At 41.5% G+C, this 15,948-nt stretch overlaps 1 protein-coding gene across 4 annotated transcripts in view; it reads left to right on the top strand.

Annotated features, from left to right (window-relative positions):
- slc23a1 (solute carrier family 23 member 1) overlaps positions 1-15,948 on the top strand; it is a 178,461-nt gene that overhangs the window by 133,551 nt on the left and 28,962 nt on the right. For all 4 annotated transcript variants that reach the window (XM_063053422.1, XM_063053425.1, XM_063053424.1 and 1 more), the window contains 3 exons: positions 4,583-4,739; positions 5,468-5,615; positions 5,940-6,045. In XM_063053422.1, coding sequence (XP_062909492.1) covers positions 4,583-4,739; positions 5,468-5,615; positions 5,940-6,045 — 411 coding nt within the window. The remainder of the gene's footprint in view (positions 1-4,582; positions 4,740-5,467; positions 5,616-5,939; positions 6,046-15,948) is intronic.

Raw genomic sequence — 15,948 nt, forward strand, 5'->3', positions numbered from 1 at the left:
CCACCCTCTTTCGGCTGGCACCGTGACCACTGGGCTATCAGTCTCTCTTGGTCTTCTGGTTTGTTATCTCCTGGCCCTTCTCTGCAAGTTAAAGCAACTTTCACTTCTCACGTCTCCTATTTCTCATGAGCTTATCAACCTCTTTGTTTTGGAGATGCTGGCGGACCTGCCATGTGTCTCGAGCCTTTTTTTTATTCTTAGCTATCTTGTGAAGATGGTGGTGATAAGTGGTGACTTTTTGCATGCAGCTCCAATGGGAATCATCGAATATTCCCATTTAGAACTATTCCAGCTGAAATCCTGTCACAAATGGGTACTTCAGTAAGCAACATTGTTTTAAGACATTTAAATATCTGCTGAGACTCAAAATTGGTGAATCCTGGACTGCAGGCTCGGGTTGCGAGTGCAGTTCCCCTTTAAGGAAATGGAAGTACAGAAGAAGAGCCTGTCTGCAGGTGTGATTGAAACACTAGCCTTAGTCCTCCACTTTTGACTGTCCTGCTGGAAAATGTAGTCTCCTAAAAAATAAAACTGAAGACTTCAGAGCAAGATTGCGGTACCAGAAGGACATTAGGGACAGCTCTGTACTTTGCATCATGGAAATATGGCTCTAAGCCACCATTTTTGAGGTAGTGCTACAACCTGATCTCTTCACTATTCTCTGCAAAGACAGGAGAGCTCAATCTTTTAGAGGTGATGTATGCTTTATGATTAACTATTCGTAATGCACAGATGTGGCAGTTTTGTCTCAATCCTGCTCACCTGACCTGGAACATCTAGTGATCGAATGTTGTACATTTTATCTGCTGATGGAGTTTTCCACCATCTTGGTAGTGGTGTACATTCCACCTCAGGCCAATGTCAGGCAGGCACTGGAGGAACTGAGCACTGTGATCAGCAGTCATGAAACAGTGTTCGTAGATGCCTTCCCTATCATGCGAGAGCTATCAACCAGGCCAGCTAGAAGTCTTTGAACAATTATACCCACATATCACCTGAGGAACGAGAGAAGCCAATACACTTGACCATTGCTATACCACCATAAAGAATGCCTTACTGTGCCATCCCACACCCACATTTTGAAAATTCTGATTACTTGGCTGTTATTTTAATTCTGGTGTATAGGCAGAGACAAAGAACACTGCATTAGTGGTGAGGACGAAGAAGATATGTTCAACGAAGGTGAAGGAGTGCTTACAGGACTGCTTTGAGTCAATGGACTGGACAATATTCAAGGATTCATCTATGAATCTGAATGAATATAAAACAGTTGTCACCGACTTCATCCATGTGGATGACCTTGGGCCTTTGGGAACATAATGCACATACCAAAACTAAAAGCTATGGATGAAGCAGGAGTCTGAGGGCTAGATCTGTGGCATTCAAGACCGATCATCCAGAATGATACAAGAAGTCCAGGTAAATTCTCTGGAAAGTCATTTTAAGAGCAAAAAGACAATTCCAATTAAAGTTAGAGATGGAATCGGATGCACGTCAGCTCTGGCAGGATCTGCAGGCCATTACTTCCAACAAAGAGAAACTTAACATTATGAATGGCTGTGATGCTTCACTGCCAGGTGAGCACAACAATTTTTCTGCACGCTTTGAAAGAGAGAATAAAACTACAACTACAGCATCTGGTGAACCTGAGATCTCTGCCTAGGAGGCCGATGTCAGAATAACTTTCAAGAGGGTGAACCCTCGCAAAGTGTCAGGCCCTGATGGTGTACTAAAAACTGTCTCAATCAACTGCTGAAAGTGTTCAAGGACATCTTCAATCTCTCACTGCTGCAGTGAGTGGTTGCCAACTGCTTCAAAAGGGTGACAATCATACCAGTGCCCAAGAAGAGCTGTGTGAGTTACCTCAATGCATATCACCCAGTTGTACTCACATCACTGTGATAAAGTGATTTGAGAGCTTGGTTATGGCCAGAATCAGCTCCTGCCTAAGTAATCACCTGGACCCTCTGCAACTTGCCTCTTGCCACAATAGGTCTACACTAGATACAGTTTCACTGGCTCACTACATGGCCTTGGATCGCCCGGACAAAAGCAATATCAGGCTGCCATTTATTGATTACATCTCAGCATTCAACACAATCATACCCTCAGTTCAAATCAACAGGCTCCAAAACCTGGGCCTCTGTCTCTGTACATCCCTCTGCAACTGGATCCTTGACTTCTTCACCGGAAGACCACAGTTGGTGTGCATTGGAAATAACATCTCCTCCTCGCTGGCAGTCAACACTGGCACAGCTCAAGGATGTGTGCTTAGCCCACTGCTCTACTCTCTGTACACCTATGACTTTGTGGCTAGGCTCAGCTCAAAAGCCATCTATAAATTTGTCGGTGACACAATTATCGTTGGCAGACTTTCAGATGGTGATGAGGAGATGTACAGGAGTGAGATAGATCAGCCTTGCACTCAATGTTAGTAAGACCAATTCCTTGTGGAATTGATTGTGGATTTCAGGAAGCGTAAGTCGAGGGAACACAAACCAGTCTTCGTCGAGGGTCCAGCAGTGGAAAAGGTGAGCAGTTTCAGTTTCCTGGGTGTCAACATCTCTGAAGATCTATCCTGGGCCGAACATTTTGATGTAATTACAAAAATATTACAAAACAGATGCTATATTTCATTAGAAATTTCAGGAGACTTGGTATGCCACCAATGATTCGCAAATTAGTTACAGCGGGGATGGCGGGGGTAAGTTTTTTCACGCCGAGAGTGGTGAGTACGTGGAATGGGCTGCCGGCGGCGGTGGTGGAGGCGGAAACAATAGGGTCTTTTAAGAGACTCCTAGATTGATACATGGAGCTTAGAAAAATAGAGGGCTATGAGTAAGCCTAGGTAGTTGTAAGGTAAGGACATGTTCAGCACAGTTTTGTGGGCTGAAGGGCCTGTATTGTGCTGTAGGTTTTCTATGTTTCTAATTTCTGTACCATGGAGAGTATTCTAACTGGTTGCCTCACCATCTGGTATGCAGGGGCCAGGGCACAGGATCAGAAAAAGCTGCACAAAGTTGTAAACACAGCCAGCCCCACTATGGGCATTAGCTTCCCCAGCATTGAGGACATCTTTGAAAGACATTGCCTCAAAAAGGTGGCATCCATCATTAAGGACCCCCATCACCCAGGACATGTCTTCTTCTCATTGCTACCATCAAGGAGGTACAGGAACTTGAAGACACACGCTCAGAATTTTAGGAACAGCTTCTTCCCCTCTGCCATCAGACTTCTGAATGGACAATGAATTTACGAATGATTATTCACTTTTTGCTCTTTTTACACTACTTAATTAATGTAATTTTTTATCTATACTTATCTGTAATTTCTAGATTTTTTATTACTGTATGTACTTCAATGCACTGCTGCCACAAAGTAGCAAATTTCATATCATATGCCAATGATATTAAACCTGATTCTGATACTGAAGTAGTTGCTTGTGAGTCTAGAGATACAGTGAAATGATAACCAGCATTTGCAGCAAATAAACAGAATCTGAGGTCTGTTTAGACTATTCATGTTCTAACGGCCCATCAAGGCTTTGGTCTTTATTTCTTTTAACTCATTAGTCTTTTTACCCAAGAAGATATTTCAGAAGGGGACCCCAACTCAATATATTGGCTAATGGCGTATTGCTAGTTGGAAAACCTAGAAACATAGAAAACCTACAGGACAATATAGGTCCTTCGGCCCACAAAGCTGTGCCAAACATGTACTTACCTTAGAAGTTACCTAGGGTTACCCATAGCCCTCTATTTTTCTGAGCTCCATGTACCTGTCCGGGAGTCTCTTAAAAGACCCTATCGTATCCACCTCTACCACCGTCGCTGGCAGCTTGGAGCTGTTTTGTTTACGACCTTTTGCTTTCGTACCTTGCATCCAGCTTTTTTTAAACTCCCTCTGTATATCCCACTTAGAATAGTGAATTCAAACTTCTATGTACTGGTTTGGACTGAGTCCCTGTTATTTCAGCAAAATGTCAGTCTAGTTGTGAAATTACATGCTTATTTTTCCTATTCAAACATATTTTCCAGTGCAGATTAATTGGGCAGAACCTGGCCAGCACTAGCATTTGTTCACCAGCTGCAGCTGATTTTAGTAAAATATTTCATGCCAGCTGACTGTAATGATGTTCCTTGTGCCAATGCATTCCTTATTTTGAGCTCCAATATCCCTCACAGAAAGGATTATTTTTATCATTCAAAATGATAATTTTAATCTAACTGAAATTCAGGCCAAGCTTCTGTTTTTAAGTAATTAGAAATTTATATGCTTACATTTTTCATTGTAATGTTCAGAGCTGTCAAAGCTGTTGACATTTACAGTCAAAGATTGCAAAAGCACAAGAAATTGAAGCAATCAAAATATGTTGTATATCCATTCAAGTCAAACTGAGCATAAAACTTGTCAGTTTTGAATAGTTTAATTGGCTTAAAGTATACAGGAAAAAGATGACTCTCATCAAAGTTTGCTGGGTGATGTAATTCTTCTCTGCACCCCAGAGTAAGTTTTAAAATGGCTTTTGTATTATAAATCCTGCATGAGCCTTACATCTGTCATAATTGTTCCCTTTTTCTAGATTATAATGGCCATCATGGTTGTATGGCTAATTTGTTATCTATTAACTCTCACTGATGTATTTCCAAAAAATCCTGAACAGTATGGATTCAAAGCACGAACAGATGCTAGAGGTGAAATAATGTCAACAGCACCCTGGTTCCGTATGCCATATCCTTGTAAGTAATTGGAAATATAAGAATATGTATATAAAATCTAATTTCTTATTGAGTGGTGGAAAGAAACGTGCAGTTACTGCTCAAAGAGAAATCCTGTAAATGAACACTAACACTCAGACAAATTGCTGTTTGTTGAAAGAACAAAACTAGTTCATTATAAAATTAATGATCTATTTTACATTAAATCTGCATGTGACAGAAAATGTTCTGCTTATTTAGCAATAAGCCAGTTCTGTATAACTATAGAAGGGTAAAAGTAATCAAACATTAATGCTGCTTTTATTATTTTAAGATTCAAAAGTTTTAGTGGTCATACACAAGAGATATGCCAGAATTATTTTGAGCTTTCAGATGTGTAGATTTAATGGAGGACATGGGGTTCTTCCCTTCTAAACAGGGGAACTTTAGAGGAGTTGCAGTAGAATTGGTTATAACCATGAAGTAGATGGAAAGTAACCAATTGTGTTGGTAATTGGTAAGGGAAACAGAAGTCACTCGCAGAAACGTTTACTTGGCACATGGTTAGAATCTGGAATGCGCTGACAGAGGAACCAGTGAAGATAGATTACAGGGCCATGAGACAGTGAGGGAGTTGTGCCTGTATGGATCCTGGCAGAATGCCTTCCTGTGATTGCTTCCTTTAAATTGAACTTGGGGAAGCTAAAATGCATTCATTTTGTAAAAGCAACAAATGCTTTTAAATATTATTTATTTTTAAATCTAAACAGGTCAATGGGGTTTACCCACAATCACAGCAGCGGGAGTGCTGGGAATGTTCAGTGCAACGTTAGCAGGTATTATTGAATCGATAGGTGACTATTATGCCTGTGCTAGGTTAGCTGGAGCTCCACCTCCACCGATCCATGCCTTAAACAGGTAAACAAACTACTCTTCTTATTCAGTAAGTTCTGTGAGCATGTGTGTGCTGATTTTAATCATTTGTGCAAAATTGCGAAGAATTTTAGGCAATTTACTAAACTCATACCAGTAAAGCAAGGTTATTTTAAGGATTCTCAAAAACGTCTAGAAATGGATGCGTAAATTTTAATGTTGAATCAGTCGATAGAACATCTAAAAGATATCGACAAGATTTCAAATTCTGCCTGTCATTTAAACTCCTTTGGTAATAGCCAAAATGTTTTACCTGCTTGCATAGGAGTAGAGCTGACTGTAACCTATAAGACTCCTTTTGTCTTCCAGAGGGATCTTCACTGAAGGAGTATCATGTATCATTGCAGGATTATTTGGTACAGGAAACGGTTCTACATCATCCAGCCCAAACATTGGGGTCCTTGGGATTACAAAGGTATTTTTAATCTCTATCTCTTAATGTCTTTCCTTTTATTTTCTGCTGTTTTGTGTCCTTGTGTGCCTGGGAGTCCTCAAACAAGATTTCCTAAAGGTTAAGGCAAGGAAGACAAATGCGATGTTACCATTCATTTTGAAAGGATTAGAATATAAAAGCAAACGTGTGATGCTGAGGCTTTGTAAGGTAATGGCCAGACTGCATGGAGTATTGTGAGCAGTTTTAGCCCCTTATCTAGAAAAGGAGGTGCTGGCATTAGAGAGGCTCTAGAGAAGATTCACGAGAATAAATCTGGAAATGAAAAAGTCAACATACGAGGAGTGTTTTATGGCTCTGGGTTTAGTTTAGAAGAATTAAGTGGGCGGGGGGGTGGTGGTTCTCATTGAAACCTATTGAATGTCGAAAGGCCTAGATAGAGTGGAAGTGGATGTTTCCCTAAGTGTGTGTGTGTGTGTGTGTGTGTGTGTGTGATGTTGTGCCCATGACCAGAGGGCACAGGCTCAGAATAGAGGGACATCCATTTAGAACAGAGGTGCAGAGGAATTTTTGTAGTTAGAGGTTGGTGATTCTGTGGAATTAATTTCCACAGGCAGTTATAAAGTCCAAGTCATTGCGTATATTTAAAGTGGCACTTGATAGGTTCTTGATTAGTGAGGGTGCCAAAGATTGCATAGAGAAGGCAGGAGAATGAGTTTGAGAAGGATAATAAACGAGCCATGATGAAATGGCGGAGTAGACTCGATGGGCTGAATGGATCAATTCTGCTCAATAGTCTTCATTGTAGATTCATACAGAACCTGCCAGTATGCTTCCTTGTTGGTACTTATTCCAAGAATTATAGTATAAGAAATAGGTGCAATGTTACATTTTATCATTTACAGTTCCTTGATTTTTAAAAAACTGAACATTGAAGAGATAAATGGATATGGAGGATCTGATTGTGTAGAATAGCATTTGAATTGATGCCCTCTTGCGCCACTGAGGATAATAGTTACCATTACTTCAATTTGTAAATTGGACTAGATCTTCCTGTCTAAATAAATCTAACAAATGGTGTTACATGCCTCCTATTACTTATGGAAGAACAGTGTAAGAATTTTTAAAACTGACATTAAACATCAAACATCAACTAAGACATGAGTGCACTCTGGCTTAAAAATTCATTATTGTTTGAGTGACATGGTAAACAGACATAATGTGACAGATCAATACCAGCTTTGGCAGTGGGCCTATGAACAGAAATTGTTATTGCATTGGGCACTAATGGATACACCTAGCTTCTCTTTGCTGTTTCCCTCCCATATGAATTGGGTCGAAGGTGTAGAAGGGGTCTATAGACATAATACAAAGAGTCTTAGCCACTCTCCTTGAAAGGGTGATTGAGGCAGAACCTTTGAAAAAAACCTGTGTGAGTGCTTTGGAGCAAGTGCCAAGAAAGATGATCAGTTTAAAGGATAGTTTGGCTGGTTTGGCCATGTAGTAGGCATGAAGACATCTCTTTTTGTAAACTTCTATGATAGCGCAGTCAAAAGTGAGTTGCACAATTTGAATTGCTCCTGCCCCACCGAACTCGTTTCTGCATACCTCGACACTGTTTTATCATCCCTTGTTCAATCCCTTCCGACCTATGTTCGTGACACTTCTCACGCTCTTAAACTTTTCGATGATTTTAAGTTCCCTGGCCCCCACCGCTTTATTTTCACCATAGATGTCCAGTCCCTATATACTTCCATCCCCCATCAGGAAGGTCTCAAAGCTCTACGCTTCTTTTTGGATTCCAGACCTAATCAGTTCCCCTCTACCACCACTCTGCTCCGTCTAGCAGAATTAGTCCTTACTCTTAATAATTTCTCCTTTTGCTCCTCCCATTTCCTCCAAACTAAAGGTGTAGCTATGGGCACCCGTATGGGTCCTAGCTATGCCTGCATGTTTGTTGGGTTTGTGGAACAATCTATGTTCCGTGCCTATTCTGGTATCTGTCCCCCACTTTTCCTTCGCTACATCGACGACTGCATTGGCGCTGCTTCCTGCACGCATGCAGAACTCGTTGACTTTATTAACTTTGCCTCCAACTTTCACCCTGCCCTCAAGTTTACCTGGTCCATTTCCGACACCTCCCTCCCCTTTCTAGATCTTTCTGTCTCTGTCTCTGGAGACAGCTTATCCACTGATGTCTACTATAAGCCTACTGACTCTCACAGCTATCTGGACTATTCCTCTTCTCACCCTGTCTCTTGCAAAAACGCCATCCCCTTCTCGCAATTCCTCCGTCTCCGCCGCATCTGCTCTCAGGATGAGGCTTTTCATTCTAGGACGAGGGAGATGTCTTCATTTTTTAAAGAAAGGGGCTTCCCTTCCTCCACTATCAACTCTGCTCTTAAACGCATCTCCCCCATTTCACGTACATCTGCTCTCACTCCATCCTCCCACCACCCCACTAGGAATAGGATTCCCCTGGTCCTCACCTACCACCCCACCAGCCTCCGGGTCCAATATATTATTCTCCGTAACTTCCGCCACCTCCAACGGGATCCCACCACTAAGCATATCTTTCCCTCCCCCCCTCTCTCTGCATTCCGCAAGGATCGCTCCCTACACAACTCCCTTGTCCATTCGTCCCCCCCATCCCTCCCCACTGATCTCCCTCCTGGCACTTATCCGTGTAAGCGGAACAAGTGCTACACATGCCCTTACACTTCCTCCCTTACCACCATTCAGGGCCCCAAACAGTCCTTCCAGGTGAGGCATCACTTCACCTGTGAGTCGACTGGGGTGATATACTGCGTCCGGTGCTCCCGATGTGGCCTTTTATATATAGGTGAGACCCGACGCAGACTGGGAGACCGCTTTGCTGAACATCTACGCTCTGTCCGCCAGAGAAAGCAGGATCTCCCAGTGGCCACACATTTTAATTCCACATCCCATTCCCATTCTGACATGTCTATCCACGGCCTCCTCTACTGTAAAGATGAAGCCACACTCAGGTTGGAGGTACAACACCTTATATTCCGTCTGGGTAGCCTCCAACCTGATGGCATGAACATTGACTTCTCTAACTTCCGCTAGGCCCCACCTCCCCCTCGTACCCCATCTGTTACTCTTTTTTTATGCACACATTCTTCCTCTCACTCTCCTTTTTCTCCCTCTGTCCCTCTGAATATACCTCTTGCCCATCCTCTGGGTCACTCCCCCCCGTGTTTCTTCCCGGACCTCCTGTCCCATGATCCTCTTGTATCCCCTTCTGCCTATCACCTGTCCAGCTCTCGGCTCCATCCCTCCCCCTCCTGTCTTCTCCTATCATTTTGCATCTCCCCCTCCCCCTCCAGCTTTCAAATCCCTTACTCACTCTTCCTTCAGTTAGTCCTGACGAAGGGTCTCGGCCTGAAACATCGACTGCGCCTCTTCCTATAGATGCTGCCTGGCCTGCTGCGTTCACCAGCAACTTTGATGTGTGTTGCTTGAATTTCCAGCATCTGCAGAATTCCTGTTGTTTACACAATTTGAAATTGCAAAAGGGCTAAATGGCAATTGTTCTTTTTTCTGGGTACCCAGCACCCTAAAGCATTTTGGGAATGACTAAATTAACCATTTCACGATACAAAGGTGAAATAAAAATTTTAAAGCTACTAGAGCTACCTCTCAAATCCCATGAAGTAAAGTTAAATCCAGTCTAAGTATTGCAATGTTATGCAACCTCAGATGAACAAATCCATAGTTCAATGCAAAAAAAAAATCTAAAACCTAATGTTTGTTATCAGTTACAACATTATGAGCTTTGTGAAAATGTCTTCTTGCACTTGAGTTCTTTTACTTGATTTTGAATGTGCTGAATTTGGGTATCAAATGCTCCAGAGAAAATTCAACTCTTTTTACAAACATATTGGTTTTATAAATTGTTAATATCTATTAAACATCCTTGTGTGGATATTAGATTTCACAGGTACAGTGTTTTTCTACTTTTTAACTTCAATTTTTTGGTAATTTTTAAAAGGGTTTGAGAACTTTGTATTGAGAAGAGCTGAATAGTGCAAAATTCTTGTTTTTGCCTTTTCCCTTAATTGAACATTCAATTCACTTCCCATTTAATTCCCATTTTTGTCACTACTTCATGTTCAGTTTTTAATTTTTAAATCTAATTCCTGCTCGATTCACTTGGCATCCAGGTAGCACAATTTGCATTCTCTCAGTAACTTGTGGGTAAGTGTAATTTTCTTGAATGGGACAAGGGCATAGCTAACACAGATTTCTCTGTTGCAACATATTTGGGCTGTCTAGAGGGAGGCATTGCCTCGCCTTGGCTTTCTGATGAAGGTTATTTCACTTCATGAAAACGGGCAATATAATCTGGGCAACTTGTGGCCTGGACAAAAAATTGGATATTCACTCTTCCTTAGATAATTAGTTAAAAAACATAGCCACGGAAGCAAGTTGATTGGGTTGTTAGGAAGGTGTATGCCGTGTTGGTTTTCATTTGTCGGGGGATTGAGTTCAAGAGCCGCGGGATAATGCTGCAGCTCTAAAACCCTGGTTAGACCACACTTGGAGAATTGTGTTCAGTTTGGTTGCCTCATTATATGTAGAAAGGAGAGGCCATAAGACCATGAGACAGAGCAGAATAGACCAATCAGCCCATTGAGTCTGCTCTGCAATTCCATCATGGCTGATTTATCATCTCTCTCAACCCCATTCTCCTACTTTCTCCCTGTATTTTTTGATGCCCTTACTAATCAAGAACCTATCAGACACTACTTGAAAGATACCTAGTGACTTGACCTCCACGGCTGTCCGTGGCAATGAATTCCACAGATTCACTACCTTTTGACTGAAGAAATTTCTCTTTATCTCTGTTCTAAATGAACATCCTTTTATTCTGAGACTGTGACCTCTGCTCCGAGACTCCCCTACTATAGGAAACATCCTTTTCACATCCACTCTATCTAGGGCTTTCAATATTTGATAGATTTCAATGAGATCCCCTCAATCTTCTTAAAACCCAGTAAAAGTACAGGCCAAAAGCCATTAAATATTATTCATTGCTTTTATATTATAGTCCTCTCGAAATTTAAAATCAACATTGCATTTGCCTTCTGCACCATTGACTCAACTGGCAAGTTAATCTTTAGGAGTCCTGTACAAGGACTCTCAAGTCTCTTTGCACCTCTGATTTCTGAAATTTCTTTTGATTTAGAAAATATTCTAGGCCTTTATTTTTTGTACCTAAGTGGATGGTCATATACTTACCTACACTGTATTCCATCTGCCAGTTCTTTGCTCATTCTCCTAATCTGTCTGCGGTCTCCGTGCTTCCTCAACACTATCTTTATCTTTATATTTCCACAAACTTGGCCACAAAGCCATCAATTCTGTCATCCACGTCATTGGCATATAATGTGAAAAGAAGAGGTCCCAAAACTGACTCTTGTGGAGCACCACTGAAAGTTGAATTCTTATTCCTTTCAAGATTCAAGATCCAGAGATTCAAAGTGCATTTATTATCAAAGTCTCTATGCAGTATATAACCCTGAGATTAGTCTTCTCACAGACAGCAATGAAACAAAGAAAACTGTGGAACCCATTCAAAGAAAAACATCAACAACTTCCTCCCCCAAAACACACCTAAAAAAAATTGCACAAATAGCAAAAACACAGATACAGGATACAAAACACCAACCCACAAAGTCATCAAAAGAGTCCAGGCATATTTAGTTCAGCACAGTTCACTTCAAACTAGCACTCTGTCATTTGTTATCTTCTGACTGCCCCAACCAAAAAGACACAAAAAAAGAACAAGAAACCAGAAACACATCGTAATGTGAACGACAGACTCCACAAACCATATTGATTCAACCTTGCACAAGACCCAAGACTTTGGCACTGTCCTCCTACAGCATCAAGGGAGAAAGAGAGACTATTCCAACTCAGGGGCCTTCCTCCAGGAGCAGCAAGTGAGAGGGAGAGAGAGATTGTCACATGCAGACACCTTCCTCCGGCAACAGCAAGTGAGAGGCTGTTGAATACCTGCTTGCCTTCTACTCTTGCCCTGATGATTTCAGACTTCCTCGAAGCTTTAATCAGTGAGATTGATGAGAAATAGATTCGATTAGGGCCTTGTGGCCTCGGCCTCAAGGCTGCACGCTTTGCTTGAAACCTCACCCAACACCCTCAGAGACAGCAGAATGCCAGATCGCTCAGTCAGCCCAAAAGCACTCCACCAAAATTATCACAGGCTCCAACAGCAGTGGGACCACACTTAAGAGAAAAAGGAAGCTATGAAAGAAGTAGTTTTGTGAACTGTCTGAATGATGTCACACTTGGTCACATTGTTCACTGGTGCCATCTTCCCTTTATAAACATGTTGTCATTTTATTTATTCCAGAGACTTTTGTACCTTGCTGCACTCTCTTCCCTTTTACTTTGCCAAACTGTTGAACCCACCCCCTTGCTATTTAGTTCAAAAATATATTTTAAACCATCCCACTGACTGTAATTTTGCCCCATCCTTCCTCATGGTTTCACTACTACACACTGCATCTATTTGCATACACACATACCAACTGTCCCACCCTCTGCTCTATCACTCCAGTTGTCATCCTCTTGCCAAATAAGTTTAAACCCTTCCCAACAGCTCTCGTAGACCTGACTGCTATGATAATTGTCCCCCTCAAATTCAGATGTAATTTGTCCTTTTTGTACAGTTCATACCTCCACCAGAAGATAACCCAATGATCCACAAATCCAAAACCCTGCCCCATTAACCAATTCCTCAGCCATTCTTTCAACTGCCAGATCATCCTATTCTTAGCCTCACCGGTGCATGACACAAGAAGTAATCTAGGGATTACTACCCTTGATGTCCTGATTTTCAACTTTCTACCTAGATCCCTATATTCTCAATTTAGAGCCACATATCCTTTTCCTATCTATGCTGCTGGTACCTAAATGTAGCATGACTTCTGGCTGTTCACCCTCCCCATTTAGAATGTTGTGGACCAGATCCGAGACATCCCTGACCCTGCTATTTGGGAGACAATGTACCATCCAGGTGTCTCTTTCATGCCCTGTCTGCTCCTGTAACTACTGAATTTCCGATCACCTTGTCACTTCTCTACTCCCCCCCTGCCTTCCCTTCTGAATCACAGAGCCAGATTCAGTGCAAGAGACCTGGTAATTGCAGCTTTCCTCGGATAGATCACCACCCCTCCAAACAGTATCCAAAGCAGGGAATGGCCCCAGGGGTACTCTGCACTGATTGCCCATTTCCTTTCCCTCTCTTGACAATCACACAGCTGAAGGTTTTAAGTGGGGGGAGGCAGGTGGTTGGAATTATTAATCAGCTAAATTTTTTGAAGATTGATTTCAAAAAGGTTTTGCCCAAAATATAGCCACTAAATTTAGAATAAATTTCAGAGTAATTCCGTAAATGAATTAATCCTATAATTAAAAATTGGTGAGCTGTTACTGGTTTTCACTTTCAGGCAACCATTTATTATGAAGGAAATTTTCTTTTGAGTAATTTCTGTTTTGAAGAAAGGCTAGAGGCAGATGTGACAGAAAAGAATATTATGCATTTGATATCAATTTCAGTTTGCTGCGGTTGTTTTTTTTCTTCATAATGCTGTTTTTAGATCACAAAACCATGACACATAGGAGTAGAATTAGGTCATTCAGTCCATTAAGTCTGCTGTGCCAATCCATCATGGCTGTCACCTAGTCACCTTTCACCTTTGAAAATAGTGTTGCCTAAGAACAGGTGAAAATCCTTCTGTTTTGCTTAGGGATTTGTATCATTCACCTGAATTTCAAGATGTGATGGGAAGGCTTGAATTAGAATTCTGATGTGCTTCTGCAATGCTGCTTTCATTTGTTATCACGGAAACACACTTGTGTAATAAATGTTCAAGTCCTGGGGTGTTTGAGTGCTTGCTGTTAACTGTGCTAAGATGCTACTTCAAAAATTGCTTACAATTGAATTTATTGATGGTTTATCATATTAGTTTTATTTTGTAGATGCAGAAAGCATATCAATGTTTAAGGTAGAACAAGTCCAGTGGCATTTTTAAGACAGTATTTACACTTTGTGCTAAATATCCGTCCTATAATAGATATGGAATGTTTTGCCTTTTTGTACAATATGTTCTTTGTAAAATTCACATTTTATTTTAAAAGTTATTAGAGCTTATTTAGGCATTTCTAGGATGTAATTTGAAAAAAAAAGGTTGTCATTCATTATGTTACTCCACTGGATAGCTAGTTACAATGGTCCTACTAGAACCAAACACCTTCCTAAAAAAGGAACAAAAATCAGCGCAGTGTATACATAATCAGTGATATGGTGCAACATTTTAAACATCCTCACGTGCATTCTGTTCATCCTCAAATGTACCGACACTCTGTTATCAGACTGAGATGAGCCCATGATCATCCTGCACATTGTGACCTACTCCCACCAGAGCCCAGTGGGGAGAAAACATGCTGTCCCACCATCACTCAGTGGTGCCCAGAAACAAGCTGGGTATATTTTAGACCATTGGACTATAAGACTACAAGATATAGGGGCAGAATTGGGCTTTTGGCCTACCGAGTTTGTTCCACCATTCGATCGTGTCTGATTTATTTTCCCTCTCAACCCCATTCTTCTGCCTCCTCCATATAACTTTTGATGCCCTTACTAATCAAGAACCGTTACCCTCCACTTTAAATATACCTAATGACTTGCCCTCCACAACTGTCTGTGGCAATGAATTTATCCTCTGGATAAAAATTGACTCCTCATCACTGTTCTAAAGGGATGTACTTCTATTCTGAGGATGTGCCCTCTGGTCCTAGACTATTCCACTGTTGGAAACATCCAATCCATGTCCACCATATCTAGGCCTTTCAATATTTAAATGAGACCCCACCCCTTCATTCTTAAAAACTTCAGCGAGCACAGGGCCAGAGCCATTAAACGCTCTTAATATATTAACCCTTTCATTCCTGGGATCATTTTCATTGATCTTCTCTGGACCCCCTCCAATGCTAGCGCATCCTTTCATAGATAATTATCCCAAAACTGCTTACCGTACGTATTCCAACTGTGGTCTGACCAATTCCCTATAAAGCATCAGCATTACATCCTTGCTTTTATGTTTTATAACACCATAGGAGCAGAATTAGATCATTCAGCCCATTGAGGCTACTCCACCATTTTATCATGGCTGATCCATTACCCTTTTAACCCCATTCTTTCCGTAACCTTTCACACCCTGACTGATCAAGAACCAGTGAACCTCCACCTTAAATTCACGTGGTGACCTGGCCTCCAAAGCCGAATGTGGCAACTAATTCACCACAGATTCACCATCATCCGGCTAAAGAAATTCCTCCTCATCTCTGTTCTAAATGGGCATCCCTCTGTTTGGAGGCTGTGGCCTCTGGTCCTAGACTTCCCCACCCAAGGAAACATCTCCTTCATATCCACTCTTTCTAGGCCTTATTACATTTGATAGGTTTCCATGAAATCACCCCTCATTCTTCTAAATTCCAGTGAAGCCCAGAGCCTTCAGTCGCTGCTCATATGATACTCTTTCAACCCTGGAATCATTCTCCTGAACCTCCTCTGAACCCTCTCCAATGCCAGTATATCCTTTCTTAAATAAGGGCTCGAAAATGCTCACAATACTCCAAGTGAGGCCTCACCAGTGCTTTAAACAGCTTCAGCATTATGTCCTTGCTTTTACATTCTAGTCTTGAAATGAATGCTAACATTGCATTTGCCTTCCTCACCAACAATCAATTCAACCAGCAAATTAAGTTTTAAGGAATCCTGCACAAGGACTCCAAAATCCCTTTGCATCTCAGATTTTTGAGCTTCCTCCCCACTTAGAAAATAGTCTATGTTTTTATTCCTTCTACCAAAGTGCA

This window comes from Mobula hypostoma, chromosome 7 (genome assembly GCF_963921235.1).
Source record: "Mobula hypostoma chromosome 7, sMobHyp1.1, whole genome shotgun sequence".
Lineage (NCBI taxonomy): Eukaryota > Metazoa > Chordata > Chondrichthyes > Myliobatiformes > Myliobatidae > Mobula > Mobula hypostoma.